The sequence below is a fragment of the Salmo trutta genome, chromosome 12, assembly GCF_901001165.1.
Source record: "Salmo trutta chromosome 12, fSalTru1.1, whole genome shotgun sequence".
NCBI lineage: Eukaryota > Metazoa > Chordata > Actinopteri > Salmoniformes > Salmonidae > Salmo > Salmo trutta.
Window position 1 is genome coordinate 95,289,390 of NC_042968.1, and position 15,000 is coordinate 95,304,389.

Genomic DNA, 15,000 nt, shown 5'->3' on the forward strand with positions numbered 1-15,000 from the left:
TAGATAGTGATCTGGCCAAATGTAAGGAATGGAGTGCCATTTGGGACACGCTGTTTAAACAGGCAGCCTTATTTTGCTCTTTTGCCAATAATTGGTTATTTTTATAATTATGCTGTCAGACCTGTCCTTGGCGAACAGAGGCTCGTTATCATTAGCGTCCTCTACGTTAACGGTCAGTAGCCTCCAGTTGGACCGCTGAGGCAGGCCCTGGTCGTAGATGGTCACGTTCAGGACGTAACGGTCAGACCGCTCGCGGTCCAGCGGCCGGAACACTGCCATCAGGCCGGTCTCCATGGCGATGTCGAAGCAGCTGTCTCTGTTGCCGTTGGAGATGGCGTACAGGATGTGACCGTTGAAGGCCGTGTCGTCGTCTGTTGCCCTCACCTGGAATAATAAATATAAACAATATAAACAATAAAATAAATATAAACAAGATAAACAATATAAACAATATAAACAATATAATAAATATAAACAATATAAACAAAATAAAAAATATAATAAATATAATAAATATAAACAATGTAATAAATATAAACAATATAAACAAAATAAACAAAAAAAATAATAGCAATATAAACAATATAATAAATATAAACAATATAATAAATAACAATATAAGAAATATAAACAATATAATAAATAACAATATAATAAATATAAACAATATAAACAATAAACAATATAATAAATATAAACAATATAAACAATATAATAAATACAAACAATATAATAAATACAAACAATATAATAAATATAAACAATATACACAATATAATAAATATTAACAATATAATAAATATAATAAATATAAACAATATAAACAATATACACAATATAATAAATATTAAAAATATAAACAATATAATAAATATAAACAATATAAACAAAGTGGGTGGGGTTATATCCTGCCTGTTTGGCCCTGTCCGGGGGTATCATCGGATGGGGCCACAGTGTCTTCTGATCCCTCCTGTCTCAGCCTCCAGTATTTATGCTGCAGTAGTTTATGTGTCGGGGGGCTAGGGTCAGTCTGTTACATCTGGAGTATTCTCTTGTCTTATCCGGTGTCCTGTGTGAATGTAAATATGCTCTCTCTAATTCTCTCTTTCTTTCTTTCTTTCTTTCTCTCGGAGGACCTGAGCCCTAGGACTACCTGGCATGATGACTCCTTGCTGTCCCCAGTCCACCTGGCCATGCTGCTGCTCCAGTTTCAACTGTTCTGCCTGCGGCTACGGAACCCTGACCTGTTCACCGGACGTGCTTGTTGCACCCTCGACAATTACTATGATTATTATTATTTGACCATGCTGGTCATTTACGAACATTTTAACATCTTGACCATGTTCTGTTATAATATCCACCCGGCACAGCCAGAAGAGGACTGGCCACCCCTCATAGCCTGGTTCCTCTCTAGGTTTCTTCCTAGGTTTTTGGCCTTTCTCAGGAGTTTTTCCTAGGGAGTTTTTCCCAGCCACCGTGCTTCTTTCACATGCATTGCTTGCTGTTTGGGGTTTTAGGCTGGGTTTCTGTACAGCACTTTGAGATTTCAGCTGATGTACGAAGGGCTATATAAATAAATTTGATTTGATTTGATTTGATAATAAATATAAACAATATGGCTCGAACCAGGGACCCTCTGCACACATCAACAACTGACACCCCACGAAGCATCGTTACCCATCGCGCCACAAAAGCCACGGCCCTTGCAACGCAAGGGGAAACCCTACTTCAAGTCTCAGAGCGAGTGACGTCACTGATTGAAACGCTATTAGCGCGCACCACCGCTAACTAACTAGCCATTTCAATCGGTTACATAAACAATAATCTAAAGTTGGTTGGATATTGAATAAATCAATCCTCGATAATGTGCTAAAATCCAAAGAAAAGCTCTCAGAAATAACCTTGGCTGGTATACAGTATAGCTTATATTTGAAAATCGACCAAAATACTGTCAAAACTATATATACAGTTGAAGTCGGAAGTTTACATACACCTTAGCCAAATACAGTTAAACTCAGTTTTTCACAATTTCTGACATAATCCGAGTAAAAATTCCCTGTCTTAGATCAGTTAGGATCACCACTTTATTTTAAGAATGTGAAAAGTCAGAATAATAGTAGAAAGAATTATTTATTTCAGCTTTTATTTCTTTCATCATAGTCCCAGTGGGTCAGAAGTTTACATACACTGAATCAGTATTTGGTAGCATTGCCTTTAAATTGTTTAACTTAGGTGAAACGTTTTGGGTAGACTTCCACAAGCTTCCCACAATAAGTTGGGTGAATTTTGGCCCATTCCTCCTGACAGAGCTGGTGTAACTGAGTCAGGTTTGTAGGCCTCCTTGCTCGAACACGGTATTTCAGATCTGCCCACAAAGTTTCTATAGGATTGAGGCCAGGGCTTTGTGATGGTCACTTCAATACCTTGACTTTGTTGTCCTTAAGCCATTTTGCCACAAGCCATTTTGCCACAACTTTGGAAGTATGCTTGGGGCCATTGTCCATTAGGAAGACACATTTGCGACCAAGCTTTAACTTCCTGACGGATGTCTTCAGATGTTGCTTCAAAATATCCACATAATTTTCCTTCCTCACGATGCCATCTATTTTGTGAAGTGCACCAGTCCCTCCTGCAGCAAAGCACCCCCACAACATGATGCTGCCACCCCCGTGCTTCAGGGTTGGGATGGTGTTCTTTGGCTTGCAAGCCTCCCCCTTTTTCCTCCAAACATAACGATGGTCATTATGGCCAAACAGTTCTATTTTTGTTTCATCAGACCAGAGGACATTTCTCCAAAAAGTATGATCTTTGTCCCCATGTGCAGTTGCAAATCGTAGTCTGGCTTTTTTATGGCGGTTTTGGAGCAGTGGCTTCTTCCTTGCTGAACGGCCTTTCAGGTTATGTCGATATAGGACTCGTTTAACTGTGGATATAGATACTTTTGTACCTGTTTCCTCCAGCATCTTCACAAGGTCCTTTGCTGTTGTTCTGGGATTAATTTGCACTTTTCGCACCAAAGTACGTTCATCTCTAGGAGACAGAATGCGTCTCCTTCCTGAGCGGTATGACGGCTGCGTGGTCCCATGGTGTTTATACTTGCATACTATTGTTTGTACAGATGATCATGGTACCTTCAGGCGTTTGGAAATTGCTCCCAAGGATGAACCAGACTTGTGGAGGTCTACCATTTTTTTTCTGAGGTCTTGGCTGATTTCTTTTTAATTTTCCCATGATGTCAAGCAAAGAGGCACTGAGTGTGAAGGTAGGCCTTGAAATACATCCAATCCCGGGATGAGAGAAGAACGCAATGATAATCTGGATACCACCCAACCCTACTCTGGACACTTCCCAATACGTGTAACTCATTTACCATGAACAGTACATCACAACATGGAATTCCACATCCCTCACCTGAAAGACACTCGCGCCCTTCGCCAGATCCTCCCTGACCACAATACTGGAGGGGAACGACTCAAACTGAGGCGTCAGTCTGTTGGCTGAGAACAGGTCTGTGTACCCCTCATCCACCCTGGGTCTCCGCAGCGCCGTAGCCTTCTGGAGGAGGAGGAGGAAGAAGAAGGAGTTTACAGATCTATTTTCTTTGCAGTCCAAATCAATGTGTGATCTGCTTTAATCCCAACAGAGGGGTTGGAACAGAGAGACCGGAACAGGCTGGAATAGAGAGTCCAGAACAGAGAGGCCGGAACAGAGACCTGAACAGAGAGACTGGAACAGAGAGGCTGGAACAGAGAGGCCGGAACAGAGAGACTGGAACAGGCTGGAATAGAGAGACCGGAACAGAGAGACCGGAACAGAGAGGTTGGAACAGAGGGGCTGGAACAGAGAGGCTGGAACAGAGAGGCTGGAACAGAGAAGCTGGAACAGAGAAAGGAACAGAGAGACTGGAACAGAGAGGCTGGAACAGAGAGGCTGGAACAGAGAGGTTGGAACAGAGGGGCTGGAACAGAGGGGTTGGAACAGAGAGGCTGGAACAGAGAGGCTGGAACAGAGAGGCTGGAACAGAGGGACTGGAACAGAGAGGCTGGAACAGAGGGGCTGGAACAGAGAGACTGGAACAGAGAGGCTGGAACAGAGGGGCTGGAACAGCGGGGCTGGAACAGAGGGGCTGGAACAGAGGGGCTGGAACAGAGAGGCTGGAACAGAGGGACTGGAACAGAGAGGCTGGAACAGAGGGACTGGAACAGAGAGGCTGGAACAGAGAGGCTGGAACAGAGAGACTGGAACAGAGAGGCTGGAACAGAGAGGCTGGAACAGAGGGGTTGGAACAGAGAGACTGGAACAGAGAGACTGGAACAGAGGGACTGGAACAGAGAGACTGGAACAGAGGGACTGGAACAGAGGGACTGGAACAGAGAGACTGGAACAGAGGGCAGCCACAGTGTGAGCCCGACATCGCTGTGTCGGTAACATTATAGCTTCCTCCACTGTCCCTGTCCGAACTAGGGATCCTCTGCTCGCAAACACACATCACAATGTAGCAACAACAGCTTGAGCTGTACAAAATGATCAAATTAGACATCTCCATTGGCGACATTTCAAACTAGCTGTGCTGTAAGTTTACAGCATGTTCTTAACTCCATTACAAATGCTGCGCCCAACGAGCAGTTTAGGGGTTAAGTGCCTTGCTCAAGGGCACATCGGAAGTAAGTGCACCTGAGATACAGATATTGATAATGATATTGATAATGATATTGATAATGATATTGATGGCACCTGTAGTACCAGCTCTGCCAGGCTCTGGGCCACTCCTGTCTCTCTGCAGGTGACACTACGAGACGGCATCCTTCCCCGGACCACCGTCACGTTGACGTAGGTCGGCTCTGAGAACAGCTCTCCGTCCGTCGCCTCCACCTTCAGAGGAATAATAATAGTAATAATAGTAAGAAGAAGAAGAATGACAATAATATTAAAAATAATAATAATAATAGTAATAATACTAATATTATTAATAATAATACTAATATTAATAAGAATCATAACATTATTAATAATAGTAATAATAATCATATTAATAATAAAAAATAAAATAATATTATTATTAATAATAATAATAATAATACTATTAATACTAATATTAATAATATTAATATTAATAATAATACTATTAATAATAACATTAATAATAACATTAATAATACTATTAATAATAATAATAACATTAATAATAATATTAATAATAATAATAACATTAATAATAATATTAATAATAATAATAACATTAATAATAATATTAATAATAATACTGTGTACCAAATGGAACACTGTTATGTATAGTGCACTATTATAAGGAGAGACATAGGAATACATAGGGAGACACAGGGAGACATAGGGAGACACAGGGAGACACAGGGAGACATAGGGAGACATAGGGAGAAACATGGGGACACAGGGAGACATAGGGAGACATAGGGAGACACAGGGAGACATATGGAGACACAGGAAGACATAGGGAGACACATGGATCCTGGGATACATCAATACTATATGTGAAGAAAAGAGAAGACACACACACTCTCTACACACACACACACACACACACAACACACACACACACACACACACACACACACACACACCAAACATTGTTCTTAGAAATGTAATACTGTAGTGTAGTGTAATACTGTAGTGTAGTGTAATACTGTAGTATAGTGTAATACTGTACTGTAGTGTAATACTGTAGTGTAATACTGTAGTGTAGTGTAATATTGTAGTATAGTGTAATACTGTACTGTAGTGTAATACTGTAGTGTAATACTGTAGTGTAGTGTAATACTGTAGTATAGTGTAATACTGTAGTATAGTGTAGCGTAATGTACTACTGTAGTGTAATACTGTAGTGTAATACTGTAGTGTAGTGTAATACTGTAGTATAATGTAATACTGTAGTATAGTGTAATACTGTAGTATAGTGTAGTGTAATGTACTACTGTAGTGTAATACTGTAGTGTGATGTAATAATGTAGTGTAATGTAATACTGTAGTATAGTGTAATACTGTAGTGTAGTGTAATACTGTAGTATAGTGTAATACTGTAGTGTAATACTGTAGTGTAATACTGTAGTATAATACTGTAGTGTAGTGTAATACTGTAGTGTAATACTGTAGTGTAGTGTAATACTGTAGTGTAATACTGTAGTGTAATACTGTAGTGTAATACTGTAGTGTAATACTGTAGTGTAGTGTAATACTGTAGTGTAATACTGTAGTGTAATACTGTAGTGTAGTGTAATACTGTAGTGTAATACTGTAGTGTAATACTGTAGTGTAATACTGTAGTGTAGTGTAATACTGTAGTGTAATACTGTAGTGTAATACTGTAGTGTAGTGTAATACTGTAGTGTAATACTGTAGTGTAATACTGTAGTGTAATACTGTAGTGTAGTGTAATACTGTAGTGTAATACTGTAGTGTAATACTGTAGTGTAGTGTAATACTGTAGTGTAATACTGTAGTGTAATACTGTAGTGTAGTGTAATACTGTAGTGTAATACTGTAGTGTAATACTGTAGTGTAGTGTAATACTGTAGTATAGTGTAATACTGTAGTGTAATACTGTAGTGTAATACTGTAGTGTAGTGTAATAATGTAGTGTAATGTAATACTGTAGTATAGTGTAATACTGTAGTATAGTGTAATACTGTAGTGTAGTGTAATACTGTAGTATAATGTAATACTGTAGTGTAGTGTAATACTGTAGTATAGTGTAATACTGTAGTATAGTGTAATGTAATGTACTACTGTAGTGTAATACTGTAGTGTGATGTAATAATGTAGTGTAATGTAATACTGTAGTGTAGTGTAATACTGTAGTGTAGTGTAATACTGTAGTATAATGTAGTGTAATGTACTACTGTAGTGTAATACTGTAGTGTGATGTAATAATGTAGTGTAATGTAATACTGTAGTATAGTGTAATACTGTAGTGTAGTGTAATACTGTAGTATAGTGTAATACTGTAGTATAGTGTAGTGTAATGTACTACTGTAGTGTAATACTGTAGTATAGTCTAATACTGTAGTGTAATACTGTAGTGTGATGTAATAATGTAGTGTAATGTAATACTGTAGTATAGTGTAATACTGTAGTGTAGTGTAATACTGTAGTGTAATGTACTACTGTAATGTAGTGTAATACTGTAGTATAGTGTAATACTGTAGTGTAATACTGTAGTGTAATACTGTAGTGTAATACTGTAGTGTAGTGTAATACTGTAGTGTAGTGTAATACTGTAGTGTAATACTGTAGTGTAGTGTAATACTGTAGTGTAATGTAATACTATAGTGTAGTGTAGTGTAGTGTAGTGTAGTGTAATACTGTAGTGTAGTGTAATGCTGTGTGTAGTGTAATACTGTAGTGTAGTGTAATGCTGTGTGTAGTGTAATACTGTAGTGTAGTGTAATACTGTGTGTAGTGTACGTTTGTAAATATGTAATATGATAATTTCCTCGGCAGCCACAACATGATGAAAATGTTATATATTTTTTTCATGTGTAGTGGTGTATGTGTTGTATGTGTTGTATGTGTAGTGGTGTATGTATTGTTCTGTATGTGTAGTGGTGTATGTATTGTTCTGTATGTGTTGTATGTGTAGTGGTGTATGTATTGTTCTGTATGTGTTGTACTGTATGTGTTGTATGTGTAGTGGTGTATGTATTGTTCTGTATGTGTGTTTAGATTATTTTTTTTTACATTTTAGTCATTTAGATGGACGCTCTTATCCAGAGCGACTTACAGTAGTGAATACATACATTTCACACATGTTTTTTTCCCGGACTTGTCCCCCGTGGGAATCGAACCCACAACCCTGGCGTTGAAAACACCATGCTCTACCAACTGAGCCACACGGGACCTTGTGGCATTAATAGTTTGTTAATTTCAATACCTTGAGGTTGAAGACTGCAGTACACAGGGAAAATATTAGGGAAACATAGGGACAATATAAGGGCTGCATAGGGAAAACATATGGATACATAGGGACAATATAAGGGCTGCATAGGGAAAACATATGGATACATAGGGACAATATAAGGGCTGCATAGGGGAAACTTATGGATACATAGGGACAATATAAGGGCTGCATAGGGGAAACTTATGGATACATAGGGACAATATAAGGGCTGCATAGGGGAAACTTATGGATACATAGGGACAATATAAGGGCTGCATAGGGAAAACATATGGATACATAGGGACAATATAAGGGCTGCATAGGGAAAACATATGGATACATAGGGACAATATAAGGGCTGCATAGGGAAAACATATGGATACATAGGGACAATATAAGGGCTGCATAGGGAAAACTTATGGATACATAGGGACAATATAAGGGCTGCATAGGGAAAACATATGGATACATAGGGACAATATAAGGGCTGCATAGGGAAAACATATGGATACATAGGGACAATATAAGGGCTGCATAGGGGAAACATATGGATACATAGGGACAATATAAGGGCTGCATAGGGGAAACTTATGGATACATAGGGACAATATAAGGGCTGCATAGGGGAAACTTATGGATACATAGGGACAATATAAGGGCTGCATAGGGGAAACTTATGGATACATAGGGACAATATAAGGGCTGCATAGGGAAAACATATGGATACATAGGGACAATATAAGGGCTGCATAGGGGAAACTTATGGATACATAGGGACAATATAAGGGCTGCATAGGGGAAACTTATGGATACATAGGGACAATATAAGGGCTGCATAGGGAAAACATATGGATACATAGGGACAATATAAGGGCTGCATAGGGAAAACATATGGATACATAGGGACAATATAAGGGCTGCATAGGGAAAACATATGGATACATAGGGACAATATAAGGGCTGCATAGGGAAAACTTATGGATACATAGGGACAATATAAGGGCTGCATAGGGAAAACATATGGATACATAGGGACAATATAAGGGCTGCATAGGGAAAACATATGGATACATAGGGACAATATAAGGGCTGCATAGGGAAAACATATGGATACATAGGGACAATATAAGGGCTGCATAGGGAAAACATATGGATACATAGGGACAATATAAGGGCTGCATAGGGGAAACTTATGGATACATAGGGACAATATAAGGGCTGCATAGGGGAAACTTATGGATACATAGGGACAATATAAGGGCTGCATAGGGAAAACATATGGATACATAGGGACAATATAAGGGCTGCATAGGGAAAACATATGGATACATAGGGACAATATAAGGGCTGCATAGGGAAAACATATGGATACATAGGGACAATATAAGGGCTGCATAGGGAAAACTTATGGATACATAGGGACAATATAAGGGCTGCATAGGGAAAACATATGGATACATAGGGACAATATAAGGGCTGCATAGGGAAAACATATGGATACATAGGGACAATATAAGGGCTGCATAGGGAAAACATATGGATACATAGGGACAATATAAGGGCTGCATAGGGGAAACATATGGATACATAGGGACAATATAAGGGCTGCATAGGGGAAACTTATGGATACATAGGGACAATATAAGGGCTGCATAGGGGAAACTTATGGATACATAGGGACAATATAAGGGCTGCATAGGGGAAACTTATGGATACATAGGGACAATATAAGGGCTGCATAGGGGAAACTTATGGATACATAGGGACAATATAAGGGCTGCATAGGGAAAACATATGGATACATAGGGACAATATAAGGGCTGCATAGGGAAAACATATGGATACATAGGGACAATATAAGGGCTGCATAGGGGAAACATATGGATACATAGGGACAATATAAGGGCTGCATAGGGGAAACTTATGGATTGTTTTATTTTTTATTGAACCTTTATTTAACTAGGCAAGCATAAGATATACATAGGAATACATAGGGTAACATAGGGGTGTATAGGGAATGAATAGGGATACATAGGGCTACAAAGGGGTGTATGGGGTGCGTAGGGGATACATAGGGCTGCATAGGGAATGAATAGGGATACATAGAGGGTACATAGGGAAAACATGGTGGTACATAGGGGATACATAGGGCTGCATAGGGAATGAATAGGGATACATAGAGGGTACATAGGGATACCTTGAGGTTGAAGACAACCGTTTTGAGGTTAGCGGAGGCCATGGACCTCCTCAAGGCCAGGGCACCAGAATCTGGGTTCAGGTTGAAGTAGTCCAGATCATTACCTGACAGGATCCTATACTTAACCAGTCCCAGGTCGTCTATGTCTGCAATACAAAACAATACATACTTAATAACCAGCCCCAGGTTGAGGAGCACAGGGTCAAGCAGGCAGGTAGCCTAGTGGTTAGAGTGGAGGGGCGGCAGGTAGCCTAGTGGTTAGAGTGTAGGGGCGGCAGGTAGCCTAGTGGTTAGAGTGGAGGGGCGGCAGGTAGCCTAGTGGTTAGAGTGGAGGGGAGGCAGGTAGTCTAGTGGTTATAGTGGAGGGGCGGCAGGTAGCCTAGTGGTTAGAGTAGAGGGGCGGCAGGTAGCCTAGTGGTTAGAGTGGAGGGGCGGCAGGTAGCCTAGTGGTTAGAGTGGAGGGGAGGCAGGTAGTCTAGTGGTTAGAGTGGAGGGGCGGCAGGTAGCCTAGTGGTTAGAGTGGAGGGGCGGTAGGTAGCCTAGTGGTTAGAGTGGAGGGGCGGCAGGTAGCCTAGTGGTTAGAGTGGAGGGGCGGCAGGTAGCCTAGTGGTTAGAGTGGAGGGGAGGCAGGTAGCCTAGTGGTTAGAGTGGAGGGGAGACAGGTAGCCTAGTGGTTAGAGTGGAGGGGAGACAGGTAGCCTAGTGGTTAGAGTGGAGTGGAGGGGCGGCAGGTAGCCTAGTGGTTAGAGTGGAGGGGCGGTAGGTAGCCTAGTGGTTAGAGTGGAGGGGTGGTAGGTAGCCTAGTGGTTAGAGTGGAGGGGCGGTAGGTAGCCTATTGGTTAGAGTGGAGGGGCGGCAGGTAGCCTAGTGGTTAGAGTGGAGGGGCGGCAGGTAGCCTAGTGGTTAGAGTGGAGGGGCGGCAGGTAGCCTAGTGGTTAGAGTGGAGGGGCGGCAGGTAGCCTAGTGGTTAGAGTGGAGGGGCGGCAGGTAGCCTAGTGGTTAGAGCGTTGGGCCAATAAACGCAAGGTTGCTAGATCGTATCCCCCAAGCTGACAAGGTTAAAAATATGTTGTTCTGCCCCTGAACAAGGAAGTTAACCCACTGTTCCCCGGTAGGCCATCTTTGTAAATAATGATTTTTTTCTTAACTGACTTGCCTAGTAAAATAAAGGTAAAATGAAAAAATATTATGGCAAGAACAGATCAAATAAGCAAAGAGAAACGACAGTCCATCATTACTTTAAGACATTAAGGTCAGTCAATACGGAACATTTCAAGAACTTTGAAAGTTTCTTCAAGTGCAGTCTCAAAAACCAAAAACCATCAAACGCTATGATGAAACTGGCTGTCACGAGGACCACCACAGGAGAGTGATGGAGTGCTGCATCAGATGACCTAGCCTTCACAATCACAAGACGCCAACAAAATTGAGATGGTTTGGGATGAGTTGGACCGCAGAGTCAAGGAAAAGCAGCCAACAAGAGTTCAGTATATATATATATATATATATATATTTTTAAATGTAACGTTTATTTAACTAGACAAGTCACTTAAGAACAAATTCTTATTTACAATGACGGCCTACCCCGGCCAAACCCTAACCCGGATATGTGGGAACTCCTTCAAGACTGTGGGAAAAGCATTCCAGGTGAAGCTGGTTGAGAGAATGCCAAGCGTGTGCAACGCTGTCATCAAGGCAAAGGGTGGCTACTTTGAAGAATCTAAAATCTAAACTACATTTTGATTTGTTTATTCCTTTTTTGGTTACTACATAATTCCATATGTGTTATTTCATAATTTTGATGCCTTCACTATTATTCTACAATGTAGATAATTGTAAAAAATAAGGAAAAACTTTTGAATGAGTAGGTGTATCCAAACCTTTGACTGGTACTGTATATATATATTTATACAGACTGCATTGGGAAAGTATTCAGACCCCTCCAATCTTTCCACATTTTGTTACGTTACAGCATTATTCTAAAATGTATTAAATAAATAAAACATCTGCATCAATCTACACACAATACCCCAATAGTGACAAAGCTAAAACAGTTTTTTTTTAATGTTTGCAAATGTATTAAAAATATTAAACAGAAAAAAACATATTTACATTAGCTATGAGACTCTAAATTAAGCTCAGGTGCATCCTGTCTCCATTGATCATCATTGAGATGTTTCTACAACTTGATTGGAGTCCACCTGTGGTCAATTCTATTGATTGGACATGATTTGGAAAGGCACACACCTGTCTATATAAGGTCCCACAGTTGACAGTGCATGTCAGAGAAAAAACCAAGCCATGAGGTCGAAGGAATTGTCCGAAGAATTCCAAGACAGGATTGTGTCGAGGCACAGATCTGGGGAAGGGTACCAAAACATTTCTGCAGCATTGAAGGTCCCCAAGAACACAGTGGCCTCTATCATTCTTAAATGGAAGATGTTTGGAACCACCAAGACTCTTCCTAGAGCTGGCCGCCCAGCCAAACTGAGCAATCAGGGGAGAAGGGCCTTGGTCAGGGAGGTGACCAAGAACCCGATGGTCACTCTGACAGAGCTCCAGAGTTCCTCTGTGGAGATGGGAGAACCTTCCAGAAGGACAACCATCTCTGCAGCACTCCACCAATCAGGCCTTTATGGTAGAGTGGCCAGACGGAAGCCACTCCTCAGTAAAAGGCACATGACAACCCGCTTGGAGTTTGCCAAAAGGCACCTAAAGGACTCTCAGGCCATGATAAACAAGATTCTCTGGTCTGATGTAACCAAGATTGAACTCTATGGCCTGAATGCCAAGCGTCACATCTGGAGGAAACCTGGCACCATCCCTACGGTGAAGCATGGTGGTGGCAGCATTATGCCGTGGGGATGTTTTTCAGCGGCAGGGACTGGGAGACTAGTCAGGATCGAGGCAAAGATGAACAGAGCAAAGTACAGAGAGATCCTTGATGAAAACCTGCTCTAGAGCGCTCAGGACCTCAGACTGGGGCAAAGGTTCACCTTCCAACAGGACAACGACACTAAGCACACAGCCAAGACAATGCAGGAGTGATTTCGGGACTCTGAAGTCTCTGAATGTCCTCGAGTGGCCCAGCCAGAGCCCGGACTTGAACCCAATCTAACAGCTCTGGAGAGACCTGAAAAAGGCTATGCAGCCAAGCTCCCCATCCAACCTGACAGAGCTTGAGAGGATCTGCAGAGAAGAATGGGAGAAACTCCCCAAATACAGGTGTGCCAAATTTGTAGCATCATTTTTTTTATTTTTTTTTATTTCACCTTTATTTAACCAGGTAGGCAAGTTGAGAACAAGTTCTCATTTACAATTGCGACCTGGCCAAGATAAAGCAAAGCAGTTCGACAACATACAACAACACAGAGTTACACATGGAGTAAACAACATACAGTCAATAATACAGTAGAAAAAAAAATAAGACTATATACAATGTGAGCAAATGATGTGAGATAAGGGAGGTAAAAGCAAAAAAATGCCATGGTGGCAAAGTAAATAAAGTATAGCAAGAAAAACACTGGAATGGTAGATTTGTAGTTTGAAGAAAGTTCAAAGTTCAAATATAAATAATATGGTGCAAAGGAGCAAAATAAATAAAATAAATAAATACAGTAGGGGAAGAGGTAGTAGTTTGGGCTAAATTATAGATGGGCTATGTACAGGTGCAGTGATCTGTGAGCTGCTCTGACAGCTGGTGCTTAAAGCTAGTGAGGGAGATAAGTGTTTCCAATTTCAGAGATTTTTGTAGTTCGTTCCAGTCGTTGGCAGCAGAGAACTGGAAGGAGAGACGACCAAAGGAGGAGTTGGCTTTAGGGGTGACCAGAGAGATATACCTGCTGGAGCGCGTGCTACAGGTGGGTGCTGCTATGGTGACCAGTGAGCGGAGATAAGGGGGGACTTTACCTAGCAGGGTCTTGTAGATGACCTGGAGCCAATGTGTTTGGCGACGATTATGAAGTGAAGGCCAGCCAACGAGAGCATACAGATCGCAGTGGTGGGTTGTATATGGGGCTTTGGTGACAAAATGGATGGCACTGTGATAGACTGCATCCAGCTTGTTGAGTAGGGTATTGGAGGCTATTTTGTAAATGACATCGCCGAAGTCGAGGATTGGTAGGATGGTCAGTTTTACGAGGGTATGTTTGGCAGCATGAGTGAAGGATGCTTTGTTGCGAAATAGGAAGCCAATTCTAGATTTCACTTTGGATTGGAGATGATTGATGTGAGTCTGGAAGGAGAGTTTACAGTCTAACCAGACACCTAGGTATTTGTAGTTGTCCACAAATTCTAAGTTAGAACCGTCCAGAGAAGTTATGCTGGATGGGCGGGCAGGTGCAGGCAGCGATCGGTTGAAGAGCATGCATTTAGTTTTACTTGTGTTTAGGAGCAGTTGGAGGCCACGGAAGGAGAGTTGAATGGCATTGAAGCTCGTCTGGAGGGTTGTTAACACAGTGTCCAAAGAAGGGCCAGAAGTATACAGAATGGTGTCGTCTGCGTAGAGGTGGATCAGAGATTCACCAGCAGCAAGAGCGACATCATTTATGTATACAGAGAAAAGAGTTGGCCCAAGAATTGAACCCTGTGGTACCCCCATGGAGACTGCCAGAGGTCCAGACAGTAGGCCCTCCGATTTGACACACTGAACTCTGTCAGAGAAGTAGTTGGTGAACCAGGCGACGCAGTCGTTTGAGAAACCAAGGCTACTAAGTCTGCCGATGAGGATGTGGTGATTAACAGAGTCAAAAGCTTTGGCCAGGTCAATGAATACGGCAGCACAGCAAGGCTGTAATCGCTGCCCAAGGTGCTTCAACAAAGTACTGAGGAAAGGGTCAGAATACTTATGTAAATGTCATATTTCAGTTAAAAAATATATATAAATTGGCAACAA

The 15,000-nt window shown here is 41.3% G+C and overlaps 1 protein-coding gene and 1 non-coding gene across 2 annotated transcripts in view; both read right to left on the reverse strand.

The window, feature by feature from the left end:
- fat3b (FAT atypical cadherin 3b) overlaps positions 1 to 15,000 on the reverse strand; it is a 231,967-nt gene that overhangs the window by 207,191 nt on the left and 9,776 nt on the right. The window contains exons 9-12 of the mRNA XM_029766750.1: positions 10,107 to 10,252; positions 4,735 to 4,872; positions 3,383 to 3,555; positions 122 to 394 (exon numbers count right to left, since the gene is read on the reverse strand). Coding sequence (XP_029622610.1) covers positions 122 to 394; positions 3,383 to 3,555; positions 4,735 to 4,872; positions 10,107 to 10,252 — 730 coding nt within the window. The remainder of the gene's footprint in view (positions 1 to 121; positions 395 to 3,382; positions 3,556 to 4,734; positions 4,873 to 10,106; positions 10,253 to 15,000) is intronic.
- Positions 7,797 to 7,870, reverse strand: trnae-uuc (transfer RNA glutamic acid (anticodon UUC)). The gene has a single exon. It is a non-coding gene; the product is annotated as a tRNA-Glu (tRNA).